This window comes from Schistocerca piceifrons, chromosome 2 (genome assembly GCF_021461385.2).
Source record: "Schistocerca piceifrons isolate TAMUIC-IGC-003096 chromosome 2, iqSchPice1.1, whole genome shotgun sequence".
NCBI classification, from domain to species: Eukaryota; Metazoa; Arthropoda; class Insecta; order Orthoptera; family Acrididae; genus Schistocerca; species Schistocerca piceifrons.
In genome coordinates this window covers 983,444,396-983,471,334 of record NC_060139.1, presented here as the reverse complement: position 1 = coordinate 983,471,334, position 26,939 = coordinate 983,444,396, and the positions used below count along the sequence as shown (strand labels likewise).

The window sequence follows — 26,939 nt, the reverse complement described above, 5'->3', positions numbered from 1 at the left end:
GTTTGAACGAAAACAAGTTTACTAAAGCTGTACGTTAGGAACTCCAGAGAAGCAGATAAAGACTTACAGTTGACAAACGAATGTCGTCAATGCAGCTGAGCGCCGGTGCGGTGTATTTGGTTTTGCCACCAACTGCGCCCAAGCGGTTTAGGTAGGAATAAGTCGATTTATACGGGTGTCCCAGGAATGATGTCACACACTTCGAGGGGCTGTAGAGGGTATCTTGAGGAACAAATCGAGGAAAGGAACTCGTGTGCAGAAAAGCCGTGTAACGACGCTACAGAGCATCGATGTTAGGCGCCGGCACCTGCCATTAAGGCACGCCTTCTGTAGCAGCCGTGATTTCGCACGCTGACGGATCCTAGGTGGACCGTCTCGCAATGTCGTATCGAGAAGCTGTCACCTATGAATTCGACGCTCTGTTGCCTTGGTGGATGCCGGCTCTGGATACGAGTTTCCATCTGCAGTTTATTTTTCTCCTGTGTACTGAAAAGCATTGGAGATTTTAGGGGTCCAGGAGAGAAGTACGAGGGTTGAATGAATATTACTGCCCCCACCTTCGTTAACTGGGTTAGGATGGAAATATTTTAATAAATGAAAAGCAGATATAATCCTTATAACATGATCTTCAATTACCAATATTCACTTTTCCACATAATCACCAGCCAATTGGATACATGTCTGCCAACGATGAACAGTTTTTCTGAAGCCGTCACGGAAGAAATCGACACTCAGTTTCCTCAACCACAGTCTCACAGGTCTCTCAACGTCTTCGTCAGAAGCATAATGATTTCCCGGCAGATCGTCTTTCACTATCGGGAACAGATGGAAGTCAGACGGTGCTAAATCTGGACTATGGGAAGGATGCCGTGCGATGGTGGGATTTCAGGATTTCAGGAGTCAGCATCCGGGGTACTCGTGGTGCACAGGTCTTCCGATAGCCAAGCAAAGCAATAATGTGACATACACGTTCTTGTGAAATGCCCATTGCGCTTGCAACTTCTCTCTGAGTGATACGACAATCGTCCTGAGTCAATCTGTCAAAATTTTGCTTGTGAAACTCGGTGGTTGCTGTCATACGACGCCGGCCCCGGTGGCCGTGCGCTTCTGGGCGCTTCAGTCCGGAACCGGGAGACTGCTACGGTCGCAGGTTCGAATCCTGCCTCGGGCATGGATGTGTGTGATGTCCTTAGGTTAGTCAGGTTTAAGTAGTTCTAAGTTCTAGGGGACTGATGACCTCAGATGTTAAGTCCCATAGTGCTCAGAGCCATTTTTTTGTCATACGACGTCCAACTCTTTGTTTGTCACGCAGGTCAGATATTCCCGGCCCAACATCTTTAAACTTACTCGCCCAACGAGGCACAGTACTCACATCAACACAATCACCGTAAACTGCTTTCATTCTCTGGTGAATCTCCTTTGAGGTGACACCTCCTGCTGTTAAGAATTCAATGACGGCACGTTGATTAAATCGCATTGACCGACCATCTGCGCAGGGTTCCATACTTTACACTATAACAACACAACTAGTCAATGCTAAGGCTTCCCAACAACTGGAGCTGTAGACAAAAGGCTACGGAACGAGCCAGTACCTCCGCATACCAGTGCTGCCAACTGTTGTTACGGAGGTGGAGTCATTACTTTTGTCAGCCCTCGTCAACCGTGGATAGAAACCTGAGTCCGAAAACGGTATCCTCTGAGGAAACAGAGAGTTTTATTCATAGCAGTTGAGGCCTTTCTACACGGCATAGAGCTCCAGGTTATCTACTGGCCACATGGCATCCAGTCCCGATCCACTGAATAACAAACAACATTGCGGAATGGTGTGCCTACCCTCCGTCAGCTTGCAACCTCACATTTACTGCCGAAGGGATGCCCTAGTGTCAGGCGCTGCCAGCTACAAATTCGACACTCTGTAGCGTCGTTGGATGACGTTTCCAGACACAAGTTCCTATCGTCGATTTGTTTCTAAAGACACACTCTATAACCTCTCAAAGTTTGTCACAACATTTCTGGGGCTTGCAGTATACTGATATGCCAGGACATTCTGGCCACCTGCTTAATAATGTGCTGGTCTACCTTCGGAATCCATGTGTGGCGTGGATTCGAAAAGTTGTTGATAGGACTAGAGACATGTGGCACCAGACGCCTACAATAAGGTCAGGCAGTTCCTTTAAATTATGGGCAAGTGGTATGTACACATAGAACTAGCACATGTTAGTGCCCCAGATGTGACCCATCAGGTTCGGATTGTGGCCATGAAATCAAATTGCGTTCACTTTTACGCTCTTCAAAACAATGAAACATGATTCCGACCTTGTGATATGGACAGTTAGCCTGCTCGAATATGCCATTGTGGTTGGGGAGGGTACGAAGCATGAAGGAATGCAGCTACCCTCAACAATGTCCATGTACACCAAAGCTGTCACGGTTCCTTCCTTTACTACCATACGTCCCATGGAAGCTCGGGTGAATTTCCGCCATAGCACAATACTGCCCCCGTTGGCCTACATCCATGGAAAAGCGAAGGATCCGAGCAGGCATTCACGTTGATGTCGGGGTATATGGCAACAGACCTGGTGTAACAAGGGACTCGATTCATCCGAATGACGGCACATTTCCATTGATCTATGGTCAAATGTGGATGATACCACGCTTACTCAATCGTAATTGATTATTTATTTGAATCAGTATAGGAGTCATCAAAAGCAGGCTCGCTATGGCAAAAAAGGCATTTCTGGCCAAGAGAAGTCTACTAATATCAAATACCGGCCTTAATTTGGGGAAGAAATTGCTGAGTGTGGTGTCACCGCCAGACACCACACTTGCTAGGTGGTAGTTTAAATCGGCCGCGGTCCATGTAGTACATGTCGGACCCGCGTGTCGCCACTGTGATCGCAGACCTAGCGCCACCACCTAGGCAGGTCTCGTGATACGAGAGTGGACTCGACCCCCAGTTGTACGAGAACCAAGCTACCGCCCAGTTGTACGCGAACCTAGCTATCGCCCAGTTGTACGAAGCCTTTCTCTCTCATTAGCCGAGAGACATAATAGCCATCAGCTAAGTTAATGGCTACGAACTAGCAAGGAGCCATTTGTATCAGTGCCTATAGCTTACGAGTATTCAAGAGAGATGTATTCCAAGGAATCAATAAAAGTTAAGTAAAAAGCATCTACATACTTTTCTTCTTATTCATTCATAAGTTCTCATGTTCCAGACTTCACGCCCGTCTGCCTTCTGCCGTGAGTGCACTATCGGCCACAGCGTTAGTTTAGCATTCCTTTTCAGCAATCCACATCACGGTGTCGGTCCAGCTACCGACACTACACTGAGGATGTACATCTGGAGTACAGCATTGTATGGTAGTGAAACACGGACTGTGGGAAAACCGGAACAGAAGAGAATCGAAGCATTTGAGATGTGGTGCTATAGACGAATGCTGAAAATTAGGTGGACTTATAAGGTAAGGAATGAGGAGGTTCTACGCAGAATCGGAGAGGAAAGGAATATGTGGAAAACACTGATAAGGAGAAGGGACAGGATGATAGGACATCTGCTAAGACATGAGAGAATGACTTCCATGGTACTAGAGGGAGCTGTAGAGGGCAAAAACTGTAGAGGAAGACAGAGATTGGAATACGTCAAGCAAATAATTGAGGACGTAGGTTGCAAGTGCTACTCTGAGATGAAGAGGTTAGCACAGGAAAGGAATTCGAGGCGGGCCGCATCAAACCAGTCAGTAGACTGATGACCCAAAAAAAAAGGACTCATCTATAGCGAAGACCCATGTTCACTAACGTGCGCGGAACGGTTTGCTTCGAAACACTTGTACCCGCATCAGCATTGTATGGGCCTACTCTGTAACTGTTTACTTGTCTCGATAATCTCGAGTGAAAAGTTTCCATCCCAACATGCGAGAGACCAACGTGGTGGACAGCTAGGAAAACAAGCGACAGAAAAACTCACGGTGGTAGTAGCTCCAGTGTCGGGATCGACGTTGTCAGCCGTCTGCTTCGGCATGTCCACCCACTGGTGGGCGAACGCAATGGGACCGGTCACCTCCCTAGCAGTCGAAGAATGCCACAGCTCCTGTAAACAACAAACACCCAAATGGTGACGGTTCACACTTAGCAGTGCTGAAAATCTAAAAATTATACTTCCAAGCCCAATACGTCTTGTACAGTTTGGTAAGAAAATCGCAAGTTATGCCACACAATGCTGCCGAAGTTTTATTTACGAAGTGTGTTCAAATTTAATGAGAAATTTTGGTTTTTGTAAATATTTTTATTTGCTCGTCTACATCTGTGGTCGTCGAAGTGTCAAACTGCGGACCGCGCACAGCATGCGACCCGAAGCAGCTTTTGGTTGTCAGCCGTATTTCATAATAACAACTAAACCGACGATTCTGTAAAGAGTTTTCATGAACAAAACAGCTTCAAACTTCTCATTACTTTGCATCTGACTCTGTTAAATATTGGACGTTAAGCATAGAAGCGATAAAAAATTTAGGAAATGTTTTAAATGATAGGTAAACTTCGCTGGATGTCGCTATTTACTCTCATTCTCAAATACTGTATGAATATAGTCTCGGTATTGGCTAGCCGTGATTATTGCTGGTTCAAGATATATACAGTTTCTGACTGCAATACTTGTCTTATACCTCTTAACGAGTAGATTATGACATCATTTCAATTTCTAACTTGGCTCAATAATTATTTATAATATTGAAAATAAAAATTTTGTTGTCTCCGGAAGCCGTTAGGTAGGTAACTTGCAACTGCAACCGGGTTAGCCTTTTAATTATATATGCATCTAGCATCTAGCAGCCGACTTCAACAGCGTCGACTGACAATAGCTTAAGAATAGCTTTCACGCTCAATAACGCAAAAAAAATACTTACACAGCCTTACATATTTTACACTGCGTATGATTGTAGTTGAAGTTGGTAGATTCGGCCGTGAACTAAATAAAGGTGCCGACTTATCTCAGGGACACAGGGCTATGTGGCACGGTCACTGTGGGTTTAGAGGGTGTGAGAGGGGGCATGTTTTATTTGTTGTCTCTCAGTACTGACAATTAAACATATTTAGTAAAAATTTGTGATCGTGTTTCATTTTGCATAATGCATTAAATACCGGGTGATCAAAAAGTCAGTATAAATTTGAAAACTTAATAAACCACGGAATAATCTAGATAGAGAGGTAAAAATTGACACACGTGCTTGGAATGACATGGGGTTTTATTAGAACAAAAAAAACAAAATGTCCGACAGATGGCGCTGGACAGCAAAACGTCAGTGACTGCGCATGACAATCATGTATAAAAGGAGCTGTAATGAGAGAGGGAGTCAGATGCACCAGCAGTAGCAGCATGTTGACGTTACCTAAAAAGGCGTTTTTCGTGAAGCTATATTATCAGAATGGGGAATGTGCTAGTTCAGCGTTACGATCCTATCACCATAGGAAGGGGATTCGAACGGGTAAAGGTCCGTTGACAAATGCAGCTGTGGCGAGAATGATTTCGAAGTTCGAAGTCACGGGTTGTTTAGACGATAGACCCCACAGTGGCTGATAAACACCTGCTGGAATGTACGATGTTTATGCAGGCAGGCGCTCCACCCCATATTGCTAGACGCGTGAAAGATCTCTTGCGCGCGTCATTTGGTGATGATCGTGTGCTCAGCCGCCACTTTCATCATACCTGGCCTCCCAGGTCTGTGCGATTATTGACTTTGGGGTTACCTGAAGTCGCAAGTGTATTGTGGTTGACCGACATCTCTAGGGATGCTGAAAGACAACATCCGACGCCAATGCCTCATCATAAGTCCGGACATGCTTTACAGTGCTGTTCACGACATTATTCCTCGATTACAGCTATTGTTGAGGAATGATGGTGGACATATTGAGCATTTCCTGTAAAGAACATCATCTTTGCTTTGTCGTACTATGTTATGCTAATTATTGCTATTGTGATCAGATGAAGCGCCATCTGACGGACATTTTTTGAACTTTTGTATTTTTTTGGTTCTAATAAAACCTCATGTCATTCCAAGCATGTGTGTCAATTTGTACCTCTCTATCTACATTATTCCATGATTTATTCAGTTCTCAAATTTATACTGACTTTTTGATCACCTGGTATAAGTACACTTACTGTCTTTACTCAATTAATCTTCCGCGTAAATAAATTATTCAGCAACACTTCGTCAGGTAATTAGTGTCAGAAATCTGAGGTAACTGAGGGTGGCATAAATCTGAAACAAGGAGCAGTCGACACGAAGTGTTCCAAATTCTGTCAGATTTAAACAATCAGTACTTGGGGACCCCCTAGTCTATTGGGAACTCTTCAGAGATTAATATATGTAGGTTACTACTTATTAATAAGATCGGTAGATACGTGGATGGAGGAGCCGTCCCACAATGTCAATATCAGCTCTTGAGAATATTTGTCGACCGCAGATCTACATTTATGTTCTCCTCTTTCAAAAATGTCTCCATTACATATTACACACTTATGTCAGTGCTTCTTCCCATCCCCAAACCACTTCTGGAACTCGATCTTTCTGGATAACTTTTACCTGTGTCTATCTTTGTAGAGCTTTTTCTTGATTTTGTTAGCAGAAGAAAATCACCTGTGGTCTTTTGAATATGGAAGATGAGGCATCATTACAATACCGTTTTGCCAAAAATTCACTAACGAGAAAGGCAGCATGAGCAGGTGCATTATGGCGGTGCAAAAACCATGAATTATTTCCCCATAAATCAAAGCATTTTTTCGAATTGCTTCAGCAAATGACGTTGAAGTTACGATACTCCACATTAATTGTTAGATATTGTCGTAAGTACTCATTGTGCGCTGTGGCGTTGAGAACGAAGAAATACAGTGACCGTAATCTTGACATTTGACTGCATTTGTGGAGCTCTATTCGGTTTTGAAAATTCAGAATGCTTCTACTTCGGCCACTGAGCTTAGTTTCGAGGTTGTATCCGTAGCAGCATGATTCATTAACCGTTGTGAAGCATTCCAATAGTTCTGCGCTGTTGCTAACTTCATTTAGCGAGTCCTAAGCAACTTGCATTCGCTGCTATTTTTGATCGTAATTCAACAGTTTTGGAACAAATTTTGCTATCACATATTTCATACCAAAATCAACAAAAAGTTTAATAGCATGAGCCAGATGATACACTAATGTCACCAGCGAGTTTTGTGATTACGATTCGGCGATCGTTGATAACCATTTACGCACCTTTTCCAAGATTTCATCGGTTGATGACGTAGTGTGGCGTCCACGCCTCTCATCACCTTCAACGATTTCACGAGGTGCAGTGAACTGCTTATACCGCTCACAAACCCTTATTTTCCATAGTAGAGCCACTAAAAGGAACACCTAATGTTTCCAAAACTGTACTTCACGTTATTCTGTTCTTATACTAAAATTTTATACAAATTCCCAGATCCATTTTTCTACAATATCACCTATATCACTAAAACACATAAAACCTTTAATATGGCAGCTGACGACAGATTAAACAGACAATGTGGCTAACACTGGGTAATGATTTTCAGAAATGTTTGCCCAATTAACAGTGAAAAAATCGGTCCAACACAACAAACGAAACTTCAAAATTCCAGTTCTTGAAAATAACTCGTATATTGAAAGTGAGATCTGGTATTGTCAGTAGTTATTGCCTCTTATGTTCTTAGTCTCCGTGATACAAAGAGTTTTAATATCCTTCTTGATTCTCAGAATCCTTAACATTGTGGTGCTTCTGGTACCAGCAGGTTATTTATACTTTTTTCTAACTGCATAGAATGAGTCTTTCTGAGATTATGTATTAAACTACCTGCTATGTACAAGCTTTGTATCTGTTCACCTATCACCTGGATCACATCTGGTTGAGTTTTCTCACCTGAATTAATACGTTTGTGTCATCAACAGACATTGCAGCTTTTGCACCATCTATTACAATCATTGTGAGATCCTTTACAAAAGATACAAACTGGAGCAGGCAGAGTATCAACTACTGTGGGACGCCTCATCTTGTGTTCCCTCATTCTGAGCCTAGTTTCATTCATGTGCCTTTCTCAATCGCCTCACTAGATGCAGTACCTGGGAGCTGCACGACATGAGGTTTTAGTTGCAATTAGTTTGTTGATTATTTAATACTGATATTTATGTAAATATCACTCTCATTTTCTCCCTATTACTTAATTCGACAGCCAAAAGGTGGAATCCCTAATGTATGCTGATATAGTAGATCTAACATGTGTCTATATGGCTCAGAATCACCCTCATTAAAGTCGTTGGAAGATCATTTAGTAGGTTAAGAATAGCAGTCGAAGCTGCACTGCAACAAGTGGGAATGTGTACGTTATATTCCCAGATTCTTAGTGTCAGTCTGTGTTGCAGACCGTAAAAGTGCCGTTAGGATTGCTGTCTCACATCTAAATTGCAGATATAGAAACGCTTGTGCAGATTAACTGCTATTCATATTCAAGACAATGTCAATGTTACTGCAAACCTTTTTACTTAATTTTATTAACAAATCATAATATACAAAGTATGTGACAATTTGGTAGATATCTTAATATGAGAGCAACCAGTACCATTCCCTTTAAAGTCACTGAAACATCATTTACGCAATTAAAAACAGTAGTGGACCTGGCACTGAACCTTGTGGAACCCATATGTTGTATTCCCTCAGTCTGAGTTTAGTTTCATACCTGTGACAAGTCAGTAAAAAATATCGTTAGGAACAGTGCGGAGCACCCAGATTTAAAGGCTTTAGTTGCAACCTCGTTTGCAGATTGATTACTACTGATATGCATGTCTATGTCACTTTTATTTCACCCATTTGTATTTTATTTGTCTATCGAACAATGGATCCGAAATGAATGGTGACACAGTGTATCTGTGACCCAGCCAGGTTCTCATTGGTAGTTGGACTGGGGACACTCACGGCAGCCTTATGAGCGAGCCGCTCGGCAACGATGCGGGTGCTGTCGAACATGTCGGTGCCGGGCCCCAGCGAGTAGCAGCGCCCCTGGCGGCCGTCGGGTGAGCTAGGACAGGTGCTGGTCTCCGGCTCGCAACTGCGGCCCGTCTCCTGGCAGAGCGGGCCCGCCGTGTTAGGCGACACGTCCCCCAGGTTGCTCGACGAGAACGCGGAGATGAACGGGCCCTGCAAAGCAACGCCTCTTCATGTTGTCACACGTTACTACTAAAGCACGATATTCTGACGCCTAGTCTCTGAATAACACACATAAGTAAAATAAATGGGTACTCAATCTTAACCTTCATACGCTCGCGCTAGAAATAGTCACGCGAGCGCTCGCGCGAGCGGTCGGCCGACCGCCCGAGAGTTTTCATCAATCTTTTGAGGTTTTCAGTTTTTAAAGGTCATATTTCCATAAAATTTCGACATATGATATCTAACACAATATTGCGAACACATTTGTAATCAAAATTATTTATTTAACAATAAAATATACAATGGAATACAAAAAGGAAGACAAATACTCAAATGAAATATAAGAACATTTTTTGAATTGTAATGTTTTGGGACTATATAATGTAATACTCAAGACTAGAATGATTCAGTGTCTTAACTCGTCACAAGAAAAACTAATTTTGCTGTGAAAAAAGAATTTTTGATTGAAAACGTCACAAACATTTCAGTCAGATGAAAAATGCTGATCAGTCTGTATGCATTTCATTTTCGTTTTGAGGCTGACAACAATTATTGCACGTAACTGTCGTGGTTGAATGTCGTAGACAGACGTTTCTTCCACATTCATCGCATTCTCGCTTTGTTTTTATATTCTTTTTTGAGCCACACAAATAACATATTCCCCTCCTTGTAGGGGTTGATACAGCTGGATAAACTACGTCAGTCCCTCTGTAATTTTCCAAAAATACTAATGAATCTTTTGGTAAATGCTTCAATTTAGCTCTTTCTTTCAGGTTTTTGCTCATCAGTTCCAAAGATAACGCATGTAAGAATTGTCTTCTCGTTTTTTCTTTCATATTACCTGTGTTGAATTGAAAAATGCGTAACGAATTTATTCCTACCAAGTCAAGTAACCGGAAAAATATACTTGCAGGCCACTTTTGTGTTCTTCTTGATATTGAAATTCTGGAGCACATGCACATTCACTAGAGAATTGGAAGAGTCTATAAAATTGAGGAATTATAGGGGAATTACAAAAAGAAATGCTTACATTCCGAAGTAGACGAGTAGAACAAAGTCTCGTAAGCGCTCGCAAGGCGGTAACTGACCGTGTTTGTAAGTGCCGTAATCGGTTGCAAGGCGGTAAACTGACCGCCGAACGTGTTAGGACCTATTTGAACTTGTCCTGAGAGGCAGAGAGGCCAGACTTGGACGAACTTTGAGCAGCATCTGTCGGAAACAGGTGCACCCAGAGAATACATGTCCCTCCCGCCGCCTCGTTACCTTTGTGGAGTAAGTATGGAGCGAAATTGCAAAAAGGCGGTCACTTCACCGCCCGCGCGAGCGCGTGAAGGTTAAGGTAGATTGCAGCACTATGGTACCGAACAGTTTGTGGTCATGCTGTAAGTGCTTTGCCCTCATCTGACTCCCAACTTCGGCATGACTTACCGAGCAGGTTATATGGCCACCTACAGCTTAATGAGACATCTGCAGCACGAATAGAATTAGATAACTCTTCACCTTTTTATGGTGCAAAATCTAAACCAACAAAAGGAGTGGCACGAGTTCATATCTGCCAGACCAAGCCAATTATACAAGGTCACTACCCATCCCAATCTGCTTGAATACAAGTCGATCAATTGGAATTCTGAAATAATTGTGGACTTTATTGAAGCTACAACATTGTTTATAGGATTACTTCTCGAATTGTTTCCAATCATTGTTGATACATGTCATCAGATGACCTGTGGCGCTTAAACATACTTGTTTACATAGTCGTTTGTTAGAATTAACGGCTTCAAAATTGTTCTAGACAGCTTCTTTCAAGTCCTCAACTGTCTGAATGTGACGTTATGTAAAATTCTCTGCACAGAGGTTCTATAAATATCTCTTCAAGGGGCTCTCGATAACAGCTTGTAAAATTTAAACCTTAACTTCATCAGTTACTGATGGCCTTCCCGACCTGTGGCAATCCGCAGCAGATCCATTTCTCTCCCACGTTTGCGTAAATTGTAGGCAGCCTTCCTTGTAGGATGAACAGCGCTGAAATTATTATTCCCGTCATTCGTCACTAAATTGTGGTTCAAATGGCTCTGAGCACTATGCGACTTAACTTCTGAGGTCATCAGTCGCCTAGAACTTAGAACTAATTAAACCTAACTAACCTAAGGACATGACACACACATCCATGCCCGAGGCAGGATTCGAACCTGCGACCGTAGCGGTCGCTCGGCTCCAGACTGGAGCGCCTAGAACGGCACGGCCACTCCGGCCGGCCACTAAATTATAACTACCTTTATACCACGTTTCGTTCTCTAGAAAACAACCTTACAACAGTTTACAATCAATGATGAAGAATGTCACAAATATCTGATTTAATAGCAGTGCACTCTGGTGTTTGTATCACAAACAACAAGATTACAATAACGCTTTCAGTGGGTTACGATAGGCAGTGACTTTTGACCCACTATATACTTTATATGGTGTAAAAAATGGTGCGTTATCGCCTCCCTAAAAATGGTGGTTCGTGGAGTATATCAGTCGTAAGAAAATTCTAAAAAAGTTAGATGATGAAAGTCCGATTTAAGTAGCACCAGCGGAACATAACTACAACTAAGTTTAGAACAGATGTTATGTGCAGGATTTTAGAAATATACATTTTCCTCTAGCAGATGAAGGTGCACTGGTGCACAACTTGGCCCACAGTCAAATTTTATTCAAAGGGTGAACGAAGGCGACGTAATTGGGGAGTGGAGCGCTGGTATTTTTTGTGACAGAGTGTGCTGTGGTGTAACAATCTCTTTACTTAAGCCCTTCAGGATTAAATGTGTTAGACAAATAAGAACGTAGTTTTCGGTCTTATGGTACTGACACGAATATGGAACACCCGATGGTTCAGAATGGACCTGGCACCACACGCCAGAACTTGTCCCAGCTCGAATATTGCGATATCTGTAGCAACGACGGCCCCAACATTGAAGCTGGTAAGGGTGGAAGAAGAAATTGAAGGTGCACACGCTCTTGTTCTCAAATCGAGATCTGAATAACTAATGTGATCTGTCGTACGGTTTAAATTCATTCCTACTCCAACCAACAATGCAACTACCAGGCAACAAGCAAAACAAGCACAAAATAAAAAAAAATTCATTTACCAATGATTTAAAGGCTTGAGCAGCAATGCATCCAATGATGAACATTTAACAATGCCTTGAAGTAAGAAAAATTCTAGCCTCAATGAATATGAAATAAGAAGCGAAATAGTGCACCACGATTCGTTCTCATACAGTTGGTACTTGGTGTATATCCTCTAGTGAGACTGATAAACACATGGGTTACTAATACAACGCACATTCATACCGGAGTTATTCAGCTACATAACAAGTACATTCTCATGTACCCCGTTACTAATAATGGTTTTTTACGAATTGATAGACGCTCTAGTGACCACTCAAAACGCTACGCCCAAAATAATTCTTAACCTAGAGCACTGATTTGCTACTCATTCGCTATCGTGAAAATAGAGTTACTTCAAGTACGGCAGTAGCCGTTTGCCATAGGATATCACTTACAATAGGCACACACGTGGCTTCAGTAAACAGGAGCAACAAGGTTAAGAAAAGGTTCATAAAACACAGCCAACGAAATCAATGATCGCTCCGATATGGCTTTCACAATCTCCCGTCTCAGGCCAATCCAAACAAAGACAGATCTGAAATTTCAAACAAAAATGATACAGCCTGAGTCAATTATGCCAGCCACATTCACATACACATGCTAAACACTTTACACAATACAGTAAGCGATAGCGAGCAACCGTCTTCTCCTCCCGAAGGATATGCAGATTTCAATCCAAATGACAAAATCTACTATCTGAATGACAAAATCGCTGATATACACAATCAGTACAAAATACAATCAATTCTCCAACAGAAATATCTCAATAGATAGTTGGAAGTGTAAAGCACTAAACAACTAAACTATAGGTCCCTGAACCTTCACATGTTTCGCACAAAAGCAAAGCAAACACTCACAGACAGAGTCAGAACCAATTTCCCTAGAACGTGTATTGTCAACCGACCAGAAACACATACACTCACCGGTGCAAAACATCGGACTGACAGCTATTAATAACTAATCCTTAAGACAGTTTCCATGCTAGTTTGCCAGTCCATACGAGAGGAAACGCACTGTTAAGCTACAGCTAGTATAATATAACGACTGTAGCTAACGCTTTCTCAGAAAGTGAATAACCACACCGTCAGACAAATGAGCAATACTGAACAGTATAAGACTATGGTGTCGTCCACAGCACGAGGTCCCGTGCAAAAGTTGCACCAAAAGTAAAGACATCCGCTGCGAGACGCGTCAGCGAATCGGAGACGTCGGCGTAGACACACCCCCATGTATTTCCTAACGTTGCCAGAAAGTTAGTTACGTCCGAGCGCAGTGTCATTCAGCTAAATCTCTATGTAATCGCCCCAGTCTCGATGTAATTTCCTACGCTCTATGTAATCAGCGACCACTTGTTGTAGTCGCTTACGATGACAGAATCGTCTTGGCATAGCTACGGCTGAGTGCGAGTAGAACAGTTATTCAGAATTTTATAAAAACAGTTGTTCTCTGACTTGAACCATCATTCTGTAACGACGAAGCGTTAATTGCTATGTGTCAGTGACAACGTTAAATACATGTCATCGGTGTGGACTTTGTATCCGAAGTTAAGTATTTACCACGATTAAGTTTCAACAAATTATTAATAATACGCGTGAGTTGTGTGTTGTAGTATCTGCTCGACCTCTTCCTGAAGTGCTTTATTTGCTACAGCACACAACAACAACATCGACTAGCATCAGCGCCGGCCGCGGTGGTCTAGCGGTTCTAGGCGCTCAGTCCGGAACCGCGCGACTGCTACGGTCGCAGGTTCGAGTCCTGCCTCGGGCATGGATGTGTGTGATGTCCTTAGGTTAGTTAGGTTTAAGTAGTTCTACGTTATAGGGGACTGATGACCACAAATGTTAAGTCCCATAGTGCTCAGAGCCATTTGAACCATTTTTTTTATGACTAGCATCAGCGATTCGAGATCTATAAGCGCAGCCTCAAAGAGAGGCACATACCACTGAGAAGTTCCGCTCTGCTCTACCTCACGAGACAGACAGAAAACCACGTTTCTGGATGCTGTACGTCTCAGTTCGCGAAAACAGCCACCAGGTGGTGTCAACTCGAGGAAGAGTGTCGCTCGCTAAAGGTGTATTTTAAAATTCTCTAAAGGTAGGACCACTTGGCTCAAGAGTAGATTACTATAGTTCTTACACCAGATGAAGTAACAGTTAAAGCCTAAAACTCGCACATCGTGACGTATATGCACGCTCTCAATCAGGGACGGTGGTCTTCCTGTTTAGTTTTGCATCTGGTAGCATGCTATGGCTGGTTCAAATGGCTCTGAGCACTATGGGACTCAACTTCTGAGGTCATTAGTTCCCTAGAACTTAGAACTACTTAAACCTAACTAACCTAAGGACATCACACACATCCATGCCCGAGGTAGGATTCGAACCTGCGACCGCAGCGGTCTCGCGGTTCCAGACTGTAGCGCCTAGAACCGCACGGTCACTCCGGCCGGCGGTAGCATGCTATCTTAGAGCTTCTGTTTTCTTCTTTAATCTCATGCTCAGGTGGTTGCTGTCTTTTAGGGGTCAATTCTAGTGTCCGATTCTACTTTTCGGGTTTGAGCAATGACGTCATACCTAAGGCAGAGACACTACATAGACGCAGACTTTGAAAGCAACTGATCGTAATCGCAAACAAGCAAACGTATACACGATAAAATTACAATCACAGTTCACGTAATAAATTACTTAGCCACAAATTATATCGAAAAGAATTTAAGTTAACGAAAATCAGTAAGAATAGAAAAAGAGAACTGTATTTATCTGAACTAAATTATTTTATAAATTAATTTATGCGGCACACGGGATGTGAGTCACAAACAGGCACAACAAAAACACCTTTTGAAAATGAGCTTTCGACCGACAAAGTCTTCGTCGGAGATAGAACACAAACACATACACACACACTCACACACACACACACACACACACACACACACACACACACGCACGCACACGCTCGCTCACCCACATGACTGCAGTCTCTGACTGCTGAGGCTACCCATTTATTTATTTATTTTTTTTTTATTTGTGGTAAGTTCCTAATGGACCGAACTGCTGAGGTCATCGGTCTCTAGGGTTACACCCTTCTTAAACTAACTTACACTAACGACAATGTCCATTATGATTATCCGGGCTGGTATGCCGTGGTCGGTTGATGAATTTTGTCTCAATTCCCAACGCTTCGTCCCCGTCTGCGGGAGACATCTTCACGGGGGTCTGTAGCTCGATAGAAGGTCCAACACACCCACTGGCTCGCTACTAACAGCCCGGATAATCATAATGGACATGACATTTCCGGCCGTGAAAGTCTACATTTTAGTAACCAACGACAATACACACACCCATGCCCGAGGGAGGACTCGTACCTCTGACGGGGGGAGCTGCACAGACCGTGGCAAGGCGCTAGACAGCGCGGTTATCCCGCGAGACACACATTCCGTCCTGGATTTTTCATTGTAATTTATGAGCGTAAGAAAAGCACAGACAACTTTTAAATAAATTACACTATATCTCATTATGAAGTCATAATATTGTGAAAGAGTGTTAATTTTTGGTACAAGTACTGAATTTAATGGGACTAGTAGATTAGTAACGAAAATTCACAAAAAGTAAGGTCTAACAAATACTGGAACGGTAACTAGAATTAAGTTATACGGGTAAATTCACAGCTTAATTCTAATTCCTATTCCTACCATTCCATATTACACCCTTTAGTTCGTCTTTCGAGCAGGTATGTGCATTGAGGTGTAATAGGACTTCTGCATTTGTAATTGCTCTCTAAACTTCTGCGGAAAAATGACTAATATTGGAATCGGTATCTAGAACTGACCTATATCAGTTAATTCTAGTTACCGATTCCAACTATTCCACGGTTCGTTATGTATGCAGTTTTAACACCAAGTATATGAACTAACGTGTGACAGGATTTCTACATTTGGTATTACTCTCTTCAATATTATGGAAAAGAAAAAAAAGTTTGGAATCTATTAATACAATTTTCGTTACTTTTCCGTATTAATTCTGAGATTAATAATAAATCTAGAAATCCTACAAAAACATAGTTCACAGATTTACTGGAAAACTGTCCAAAATTATGTATCATCGAATAGTTGAAATCGGTATCTGGAATTGACCCACTACATAGGTCAGTTCTGTTTACCAATTCCAACCATTCGATGGTTCAATAATTAGATCTTTTTTCATCAGGTGTGTGCACTGAAGTGTAGGTTATTGGGATATCTGCACTTGTAACTGCCCTCTGGATTACTGCAAAAAAGTTACTAATATTGGAATCGGAGGGTAGGACTGTTCTATGTAGGTCAATTGTAGTTACCGTTTCCAGTTTTTGTTATTTCACTGCAGTAGTTTTAGTGGGCAGTTACAAATGTAGAAACGCTATTACGCTTCAGCTCATACAATTCCTGCAAAAATAATTTACTTATGAATCATGGAACGGTCGGAATTGGTAACTGGAATTTACGTACATAGGTTCATTCTAGTTATCGATTACAATATTGGTTTTTTATGGATTTTTGTTAGTTGTGATCTGGCTTTTATTTCAGAATTTAGTGTGTCGGTTTCTCCACATTTCATGCTACAGTATCGTATTTATTGTTACTCGTTTCATTTTCCAGTTTTTCTGCTAAATTTAGCTTCTCCCCGCCCAAAACGCCGACTTTCCTATGCTTACCCCGTTAGTTACAATAATTAACAGTAAAATTAAGGCAATTATATAATAATAATATGACTTCACCATGTGTTTTACTGTAGTACAGTTTAAAAGTGCTCGGTGCTTTTCTATTCGCATAAATTACGAGAATGATTCTTATCGAAAACGAAAATTTCTTTTTAATTCTTGTTCTTATTTATTTTCGTTATCTTCAGTTAATTTCAATATAATTCATGACTAAGTAAATAACTGCGTGAAACATGATTGTAATTTTATTGCATGCTGCATTCGTCTGCTTATGAGTATGATCCGTTGCTTTCATACATAGCATCTTTGGCTTAGGTATAAAAGACATTCTTCAAAGCCGACGAGTGGAATCGGACAATAGAATTTATCCGTCTGCTGTTTTCAGTACGCCGTACAAAAAGGACACAGTACGTATACTTCGAGACTTAATTACACTGTATTTTTTACCGTAACTTCATCTCTGAATAAATAAGTGAGTTAATATAAATAAACGATCTTCCTCATTCATTATTTGTATTGATGGAATCCTAAACATTTTATTTTTGTAGAAATAATCTGCTTTACGTCGTCGCCGTTTTCCTAGAGCATAGCAAATATTTATAATATAAATATTAAAATAAATATTAAAAATAAATGTTGTAATCTGAAAGATTAGGAACGACAGCATAGATATAGACAGGTGAAGGAAGATTAATATATAGAGATACTTTAACTCCTGTTAGAAAGTAAAAGGAGCTCTTACATACTGAAGCGAAGGGAATGTAGGTGTGGGGATAGTCAGATAATGTCAGATAAATAAATGGAGATATTATTATTAATCGATTCAGAGCACTGCGTAGAATCAAAAATTACACAATGTGATCAAAAGTATCCGGATACCCCCGAAAAATACATTTTTCATATTAGGTGCCCTGTGCTGCCACCTACTGCCAGGTACTCCATATCAGCGACCTCAGTAGTCATTAGACATCCTGAGAGGGCAGGATTGGGCGCTCCGCGGAACTGTCATCAAGGCTGAACTCCAGCATAGCCGCACATAATGGATTGTCAAATAACAGCGTGAATGTCATACTGTCATAAAAATAGTATACAGCTCCAGACGCTCACCTGGTTACCAAAATTGGAACTAACTTTTTAAAGTGTAAATGGGTTACACATTAACGCATAAGCACATTTGCCAAATTTCACTGACATACCATAATAACAGCTCACATTGGACGTCTGTAACTGCACTTTAATTATGACAACTATGTGCTTCCAGGGCTACAAAACACGACACACACGCACACACACACACACACACACACACACACACACGCGCACACACACACACACACAAAGAAATTCATGTCAGTCGACAGAGTATATCTGCAAGTTTTTAACCCACATTGCAGCTTCTCATTATGGGTACCAATTCTGATGTGGTGACAGTCAGAATGGGCGTGCAATGGGCGTGCATGTGCGACATCAGCAGTCCTCTGTGAAAAACTATTTGCTGGATTGCCTATCAGCAGGTGCGGAGTAATATAATGCAACAATATGGAGGAGGTGTCTTGCCTACCTGCTCTGACACGTCTTCCCCCCGAACTGTGCTCAGTAACTACACAGCAGTGTGTATTACGAATCCGAACTTGGGGAGATGCGTAATGCTTTAATATGTATCATGTTTATGTATGCCTTGCAGTTTTCGCACAGTCTGTTATTAAACCGTAGAAAAAACTTATGAGTAACCCTGTATATAGCTTTATTTACGGTCTAGGCTGAACTCATTAGAAAAACTGTCAAAACGATCATTACTTCTTACCCGCATTTTGTGTGTTCGTTTGATAACATTAAAGCGCTTCTTCTATTCCAAATGATTTATTTCATAAGTAGTCACGGAGCGTGATGATGGGGTGGTTAGGATACAGGTCACGCATTCGGGATGATGACGGTTCAAATCCACTTCTGGCCAACCATATTTATTGTCCTAAATCGCTTCCTCTGAAAGGGCGCGCATCCTTCTCTAATTCCAGCCTGTGCTCCATCTTCAATGACCTCGTTGACGACGGGACGTTAAACACTAATCTACCTTCCTTCCTTCATAGCTCACTCTGCTGTTTACCACATTATACACTCCTGGAAATTGAAATAAGAACACCGTGAATTCATTGTCCCAGGAAGGGGAAACTTTATTGACACATTCCTGGGGTCAGATACATCACATGATCACACTGACAGAACCACAGGCACATAGACACAGGCAACAGAGCATGCACAATGTCGGCACTAGTACAGTGTATATCCACCTTTCGCAGCAATGCAGGCTGCTATTCTCCCATGGAGACGATCGTAGAGATGCTGGATGTAGTCCTGTGGAACGGCTTGCCATGCCATTTCCACCTGGCGCCTCAGTTGGACCAGCGTTCGTGCTGGACGTGCAGACCGCGTGAGACGACGCTTCATCCAGTCCCAAACATGCTCAATGGGGGACAGATCCGGAGATCTTGCTGGCCAGGGTAGTTGACTTACACCTTCTAGAGCACGTTGGGTGGCACGGGATACATGCGGACGTGCATTGTCCTGTTGGAACAGCAAGTTCCCTTGCCGGTCTAGGAATGGTAGAACGATGGGTTCGATGACGGTTTGGATGTACCGTGCACTATTCAGTGTCCCCTCGACGATCACCAGTGGTGTACGGCCAGTGTAGGAGATCGCTCCCCACACCATGATGCCGGGTGTTGGCCATGTGTGCCTCGGTCGTATGCAGTCCTGATTGTGGCGCTCACCTGCACGGCGCCAAACACGCATACGACCATCATTGGCACCAAGGTAGAAGCGACTCTCATCGCTGAAGACGACACGTCTCCATTCGTCCCTCCATTCACGCCTGTCGCGACACCACTGGAGGCGGGCTGCACGATGTTGGGGCGTGAGCGGAAGACGGCCTGACGGTGTGCGGGACCGTAGCCCAGCTTCATGGAGACGGTTGCGAATGGTCCTCGCCGATACCCCAGGAGCAACAGTGTCCCTAATTTGCTGGAAAGTGGCGGTGCGGTCCCCTACGGCACTGTGTAGTATCCTACGGTCTTGGCGTGCATCCGTGCGTCGCTGCGGTCCGGTCCCAGGTCGACGGGCACGTGCACCTTCCGCCGACCACTGGCGACAACATCGATGTACTGTGGAGACCTCACGCCCCACGTGTTGAGCAATTCGGCGGTACGTCCACCCGGCCTCCCGCATGCCCACTATACGCCCTCGCTCAAAGTCCGTCAACTGCGCATACGGTTCACGTCCACGCTGTCGCGGCATGCTACCAGTGTTAAAGACTGCGATGGAGCTCCGTATGCCACGGCAAACTGGCTGACACTGACGGCGGCGGTGCACAAATGCTGCGCAGCTAGCGCCATTCGACGGCCAACACCGCGGTTCCTGGTGTGTCCGCTGTGCCGTGCGTGTGATCATTGCTTGTACAGCCCTCTCGCAGTGTCCGGAGCAAGTATGGTGGGTCTGACACACCGGTGTCAATGTGTTCTTTTTTCCATTTCCAGGAGTGTAGATACTTTTCGAGGTGCACCATGCGATGGCCACTTATGGCATCTCTGAAAGACGTATACACGACATGCCTTACGCGGGTCGAGAACTCTGGCGGATGTTGGTCAATCAGTCGCGTGGCAGCAGATTTTTGGTTCTATGAAAGCACCGTCAGCCAGAAGGCAGACTCGAGCGTTGCAACCTGTTCCGTTCGGACCCATCTGGGGCCGATTTTTCTACTGTGAGGCGGTGGATGCTGGCTGCTGTTTCCACCCTGCTGCATCCTACATGAAGGCTAAGATCACAACAAGATCCATATTGTATCAAGCCGTTGGTACACAGACTGCGTATTCGAACGTCAGCGCTCAGCATGCCTAGTTTTTGAGGCCGTAGCGTGGAAAAAGCACGTTGTAGAGTCCATCCGAACGTGAAGATCTACGTCAAGGATGCTAGATATTGTAAACGTGCCCTTGATCGTAGAAAAATGAGATGATAGAACGTAACCTACGTCACATGCACGCCATTTTTTCAATTATTTTATTTCATATGTCATGTTAGATGGGACCAAACTGAGGAGCAAGTCTCCATTGTCATTCCAATTTTTCCAAGAATGCTTCGACCGAATAGAAGCAGTAAGCCATGAAGAAATTCTTCAGTTTGGAGTAGAAAGTGCATGTAATACTGCATGAATTCTCGTGGCATCTTACTGATATTCGATGCAGCACAGTACTGCACCCCCTTTTATACAAGAGTCAAGGAGGAGAGTTTCTGATGCAGATTGGAGTTTTTCCAAGTATTAACTGAATGAAAGCTGCTATCTTTCGCGAATAAGCTGATACTGTTAACAACTTTTGACAGTAAAGAAAATATGTATAGACAGGCTAACCTCATAATTCCCAGATTACTGAACAGGGGTCGACAAGAGGTTAGCCAACTTATCACATACTGCTCGAACCGCCTCTTTCTGAGCCAAAAATACCCTTTTTGAATCAGAAGAGTTACCCCAATGTAAATGAAGCAGTATTTAATTTTCGAACAACATCCTCAACACGGTGTAAGTAGCATGTTTGTATGTTGCCAGCGCTATAGACTGTGTTAATATCATTGACAGCGCTCTGCGCCCTTGGCAAGAGATTCTGTGGTTGAACGGACCAGCAGTTAGTGAGTGGATAGGGAAGTGTATGGACATGATATTCTTCGTGGAGACTCTTTGTTGGTAGGACATGCATTGTACAGAGAGATGAAATGATGTCTTTATAAGAAAATACGCAAGGAACTGTATGAGGATGGATGTATGGTTGATAATGTTTGGGTAGTGGAATTATAGACAACTATACCATTTTTGGAGCAGGATGTCACATGAAGGAGACAAAATTTTCTTAATATATTGTTTGCTGTTCAACAAAATCTTGCTTTTGCTAACCATATGCCTCATAGTAGTTAAAGTCTATAGTAGTTAGAATCTTTTTATTTAGCTGACTGTTGTTGCTGCTTGCTGTGACTGCCGTAGTTCGTGTTATGAAGTTTTTCTGTGAGGTAAGTGACTTATGAAAAAGAATGGGGTTTTCACTATCGGGATTCGTGATTGAAATGAGTTTAGGCAATTAACAGAGTTGGAAGTAGTTTCACATTTCTTTTTATTTTCATATTTTTTGGATTTGTGTTATTGTTACGATTTCTTGCAAGTCAGGGCCATTCTTTTGTGTTAATTATTGGAAGTCATGCATTCACTGTATAGCAGACAGATTGCGTTGGGGTTGTATATTGTGGGTAACGAATGAATAGGTTAAATTTGAGTTGTCTTTGTCAGGGAAAATTTTATAGGTCGGTGTTTAATTAAAAAGATAATAAAAGCATTCGTATCAATGGGTTTTCCACTATAGATTACTATCTATCTGAGCTCTTAGGAATTTGAACTATCCAATATCGCTAATCATACATGTTAATTCCGTGGAATCAAAATGTCAGTTTTTGTTTGTGTGTTAGAAATACAACAGAGTCTTACTGTGATTTGGTATCAATTGAGTGTCTACAAGCTCCAAAAATCCTTCACTATCAAGCTGATGTCAGCAGCAAACAGACATATTTGATGATCACCTGCAGTACTATAAACGACATCATTTATATAAATAAGAATCAAATTCAGTAGCGGCCTGAGGACAGACCCCTGCGGCAAAGAAGAGTCTGGAGACGCCATATTGGCTTTCAGTTGAATCCTATATTTGGTGGGTTAATATAACTGCTATCCTAAGAATATATGCTGTTTCAGAGCACCAGAAAACTTATCTCTCAGAAATTTGCCATTTTTTGATATGATTTTTTGTGATAAAATAACAGGAAACCTCATATTGGTTGCTAGATAATTTTCAAAATGTAAATTGTGTGTGTCGTGAAATTACGCCATTTCCAGGGAAAGGCACATTCAAGATCCATGAGAAACAAGTTTTTCTTGGTACGATTTCTTGTAATTAAATGTCAGTTAATAACATGTCTGTGATTAAAGCTTGTACAAGATAGTAACATACAAGTCAAGGACGAAAGTTACGGAACTGCAGTGAACTGTATGTAATAAGTACAGACACAGAGCTACAATGTGATGTATGATGTGTCCCAGGTTGGTGTCTCATTGTATTCAACTTTTTCTTTTTCACTTACCTTCGCATTTTCTATTAGGTCCTGAGACTTCCTTATTAATTTAATAAAGATATTTTCTATGGTGTTCGATTTTATGCAGATATATCTTCTCTCTCTCAGGAGTGTTTGTGTTAGATTGACTTTATCTACAAGAGAGCTTGCCCTCATTGTTGTCAAATAATTTGCATTTTCTTGTTTGGTCTCGCATTTCACATGTTCTCAAGATTCTGCTACTGAATATAAACACCAGTCGAATAAGAATGACCTTAGATTTTTACTAAAAAGTGGGAATGATGAAATACGAAGGTCGGTCATTAAGTAATTCCCCAGATTTTTTTTCTCGGTCATATTTATTGTTGAGAGTCAAAATTTCGTGACAATATACATCAACATGTCTTGTCCATGTCCTATTTTTCTACCTAGTCCCCATCACGTACTATGGCCGTACGCCAACTTTGTGGAAGAACATGCAGTCCCTGCTGGTGAAAGCTCTTATCCCGTAGGCGTAGCCATGTTTTCACTGCATCGCTGACACTCTCGCCATCTTCAAAGTGTGTTCCCCATAGTGAATCTCTAAGCGGCCCAAAGAGATGGAAGTCCGAGGGTGCCAGTTCTGGACTGTGGGTTGGATGAGCAAAGATGACCAATCCAATTTGGCGATGTGTTCCCGAGTTCTCAGATTTGAGCATGGGCGTTTATTATCGTGTTAGAGGAAGACTTCTGCTGGATTCTTGTTCCATCGAACATATCGGAAACGGTTCTTGAGTTTATTCAGAGTCTTCACGTATGCCTCTGAATTGATGGTTAACCCTTTGGCATCACATCCACGAGAATGACGCCATCACAATCCCAGAACACTGTCACCATGACTTTTCCGGCAGAGGGTGTTGTCCTGAATTTTTTCTTTTATAGTGAATGAGGATGGTGCCATTCCATGGAGTGTCTTTTCGTTTCCTGCGCAAAGTGGCGCACGCAGGTTTCGTCTCCCGTAACGGTCCGTGTCAAACAGGCCTCTCCGTCGTTCTCGAAACACTCTAACAATTCAGATGAAATGGCCTTTCTCTGAATCTTGAGGTCCGCTGTGAGCATTCGTGGGATCGATCGTGAGCACCTCTTTTAATATTCGAGAGTCTCGATCATTGCAGACGCACTTCCAATGCTAACCGACAAGTGTAGAGCCAATTGTCGAGTTGTGATGCGCCGGTCGGCACAAATAATCACGTCCTCACGATTCAGCATTTCTGGAGCAGTGACTTTGACAGGACGAGCGTGGCTGATCATGGAGCAGCGTTTTTGCATTTCCTGAGGCTGGAACTTTCTTTATCCATCGCTAAACTGTACCCCTATCAAATGCACCATCGCCATATACTGCACACAAACGTTTATGGATGTTCAAGACAATCTTTTTCTGCACACAAGAATTCAATAAAAGCACAGTGCTTGTAACGTGAGTCGTATGTAGATGCTATCTTGACTCTGTACTACGGCTCTGCCATCTGACAGAACTGTTCGGAACATCACCGATGCACAGAATAAAGATTAAATGTGAAGCACCAACGAGGACGTACGTCTATGTATATCAAAGGCTTTAAAAAAAAGTGGGGCATTACTTATTGAATCACCCTCGTAATTTTTGTCTTGTGAGTAAGACTATCGTAAATTTGTATCGCACTGTTTGTAGTGGAATTTTTATACGCTTATATCCTTACTGACTCTATAGGGAACTTATAATATGTGCATGGATACTGAAGGTTTTATTTGAGTATTTTAGTGACAGAACTACATGACTAGCATATGGATAATGGAGAAACTGCGCGTTTTAATAGAGTTGACGTATGAATTCTATGCTCTTCCATTTCATAAGCTCTGATTTGCGAGCCGGATACAGCCCACAACTTCCGCTGGAGCGTGCTGCGATTGCGTATAACGAGTTGGGTTCAAATGGCTCTGAGCACTATGGGACTTAACTGCTGTGGTCATCAGTCCCCTAGAACTTAGAACTACTTAAACCTAACTAACCTAAGGACATCACACACATCCATGCCCGAGGCAGGATTCGAACATGCGACCGTAGCAGTCGTGCGGATCCAGACTGTAGCGCCTAGAACCGCTCGGCCACTCCGGCCGGCTATCCCGTTGGGACACGCATACCTTATACACAAGCCGCATCGTTTCTGAGTGTTCAGCAGTACGTTAACTCGACACGCTCGACGTTGACGTTCGAATGCACGGTTCGTGTGCCGTCGGCTTAACGCTTTTCACAAGTGTTCGAATGAAATTACATAGACGCGGTTCTTTTTTGGGTCTTGGTTAGCCTGAGTAAATTCTCGCTCGGTGTGATTGTTCATATTAAAACGGACACAGCTCTTCTTTTGATCAGATGAGAACTTCGTGTCCACCTGGACAGCTACAGGGTGTTTCAAAAATGACCGGTATATTTGAAACGGCAATAAAAACTAAACGAGCAGCGATAGAAATACACCGTTTGTTGCAATATGCTTGGGACAACAGTACATTTTCAGGCAGACAAACTTTCGAAATTACAGTAGTTACAATTTTCAACAACAGATGGCGCTGCGGTCGGGGAAACTCTATAGTACGATATTTTCCACATATCCATCATGCGTAGCAATAATATGGCGTAGTCTCTGAATGAAATTACCCGAAACCTTTGACAACGTGTCTGGCCGAATGGCTTCACATGCAGATGAGATGTACTGCTTCAGCTGTTCAATTGTTTCTGGATTCTGGCGGTACACCTGGTCTTTCAAGTGTCCCCACAGAAAGAAGTCACAGGGGTTCATGTCTGGCGAATAGGGAGGCCAATCCACGCCGCCTCCTGTATGTTTCGGATAGCCCAAAGCAATCACACGATCATCGAAATATTCATTCCGGAAATTAAAGACGTCGGCCGTGCGATGTGGCCGGGCACCATCTTGCATAAACCACGAGGTGTTCGCAGTGTCGTCTAAGGCAGTTTGTACCGCCACAAATTCACGAAGAATGTCCAGATAGCGTGATGCAGTAATCGTTTCGGATCTGAAAAATGGGCCAATGATTCCTTTGGAAGAAATGGCGGCCCAGACCAGTACTTTTTGAGGATGCAGGGACGATGGGACTGCAACATGGGGCTTTTCGGTTCCCCATATGTGCCAGTTCTGTTTATTGACGAAGCTGTCCAGGTAGAAATAAGCTTCGTCAGTAAACCAAATGCTGCCCACATGCATATCGCCGTCATCAATCCTGTGCACTATATCGTTAGCGAATGTCTCTCGTGCAGCAATGGTAGCGGCGCTGAGGGGTTGCTGCATTTGAATTTTGTATGGATAGAGGTGTAAACTCTGGCGCATGAGACGATACGTGGACGTTGGCGTCATTTGGACCGCAGCTGCAACATGGCGAACGGAAACCCGAGGCCGCTGTTGGATCACCTGCTGCACTAGCTGCGCGTTGCCCTCTGTGGTTGCCGTACGCGGTCGCCCTACCTTTCCAGCACGTTCATCCGTCATGTTCCCAGTCCGTTGAAATTTTTCAAACAGATCCTTTATTGTATCGCTTTTCGGTCCTTTGGTTACATTAAACCTCCATTGAAAACTTCGTGTTGTTGCAACAACACTGTGTTCTAGGCGGTGGAATTCCAACACCAGAAAAATCCTCTGTTCTAAGGAATAAACCATGTTGTCTACAGCACACTTGCACGTTGTGAACAGCACACGCTTACAGCAGAAAGACGACGTACAGAATGGCGCACCCAC

General features: G+C 42.8%; 1 protein-coding gene across 1 annotated transcript in view; it reads right to left on the bottom strand.

Annotated features, from left to right (window-relative positions):
• Positions 1–26,939, bottom strand: part of LOC124776041 (neutral ceramidase-like) — a 247,929-nt gene that overhangs the window by 91,490 nt on the left and 129,500 nt on the right. The window contains exons 6-7 of the mRNA XM_047250881.1: positions 8,962–9,183; positions 3,968–4,090 (exon numbers count right to left, since the gene is read on the bottom strand). Coding sequence (XP_047106837.1) covers positions 3,968–4,090; positions 8,962–9,183 — 345 coding nt within the window. The remainder of the gene's footprint in view (positions 1–3,967; positions 4,091–8,961; positions 9,184–26,939) is intronic.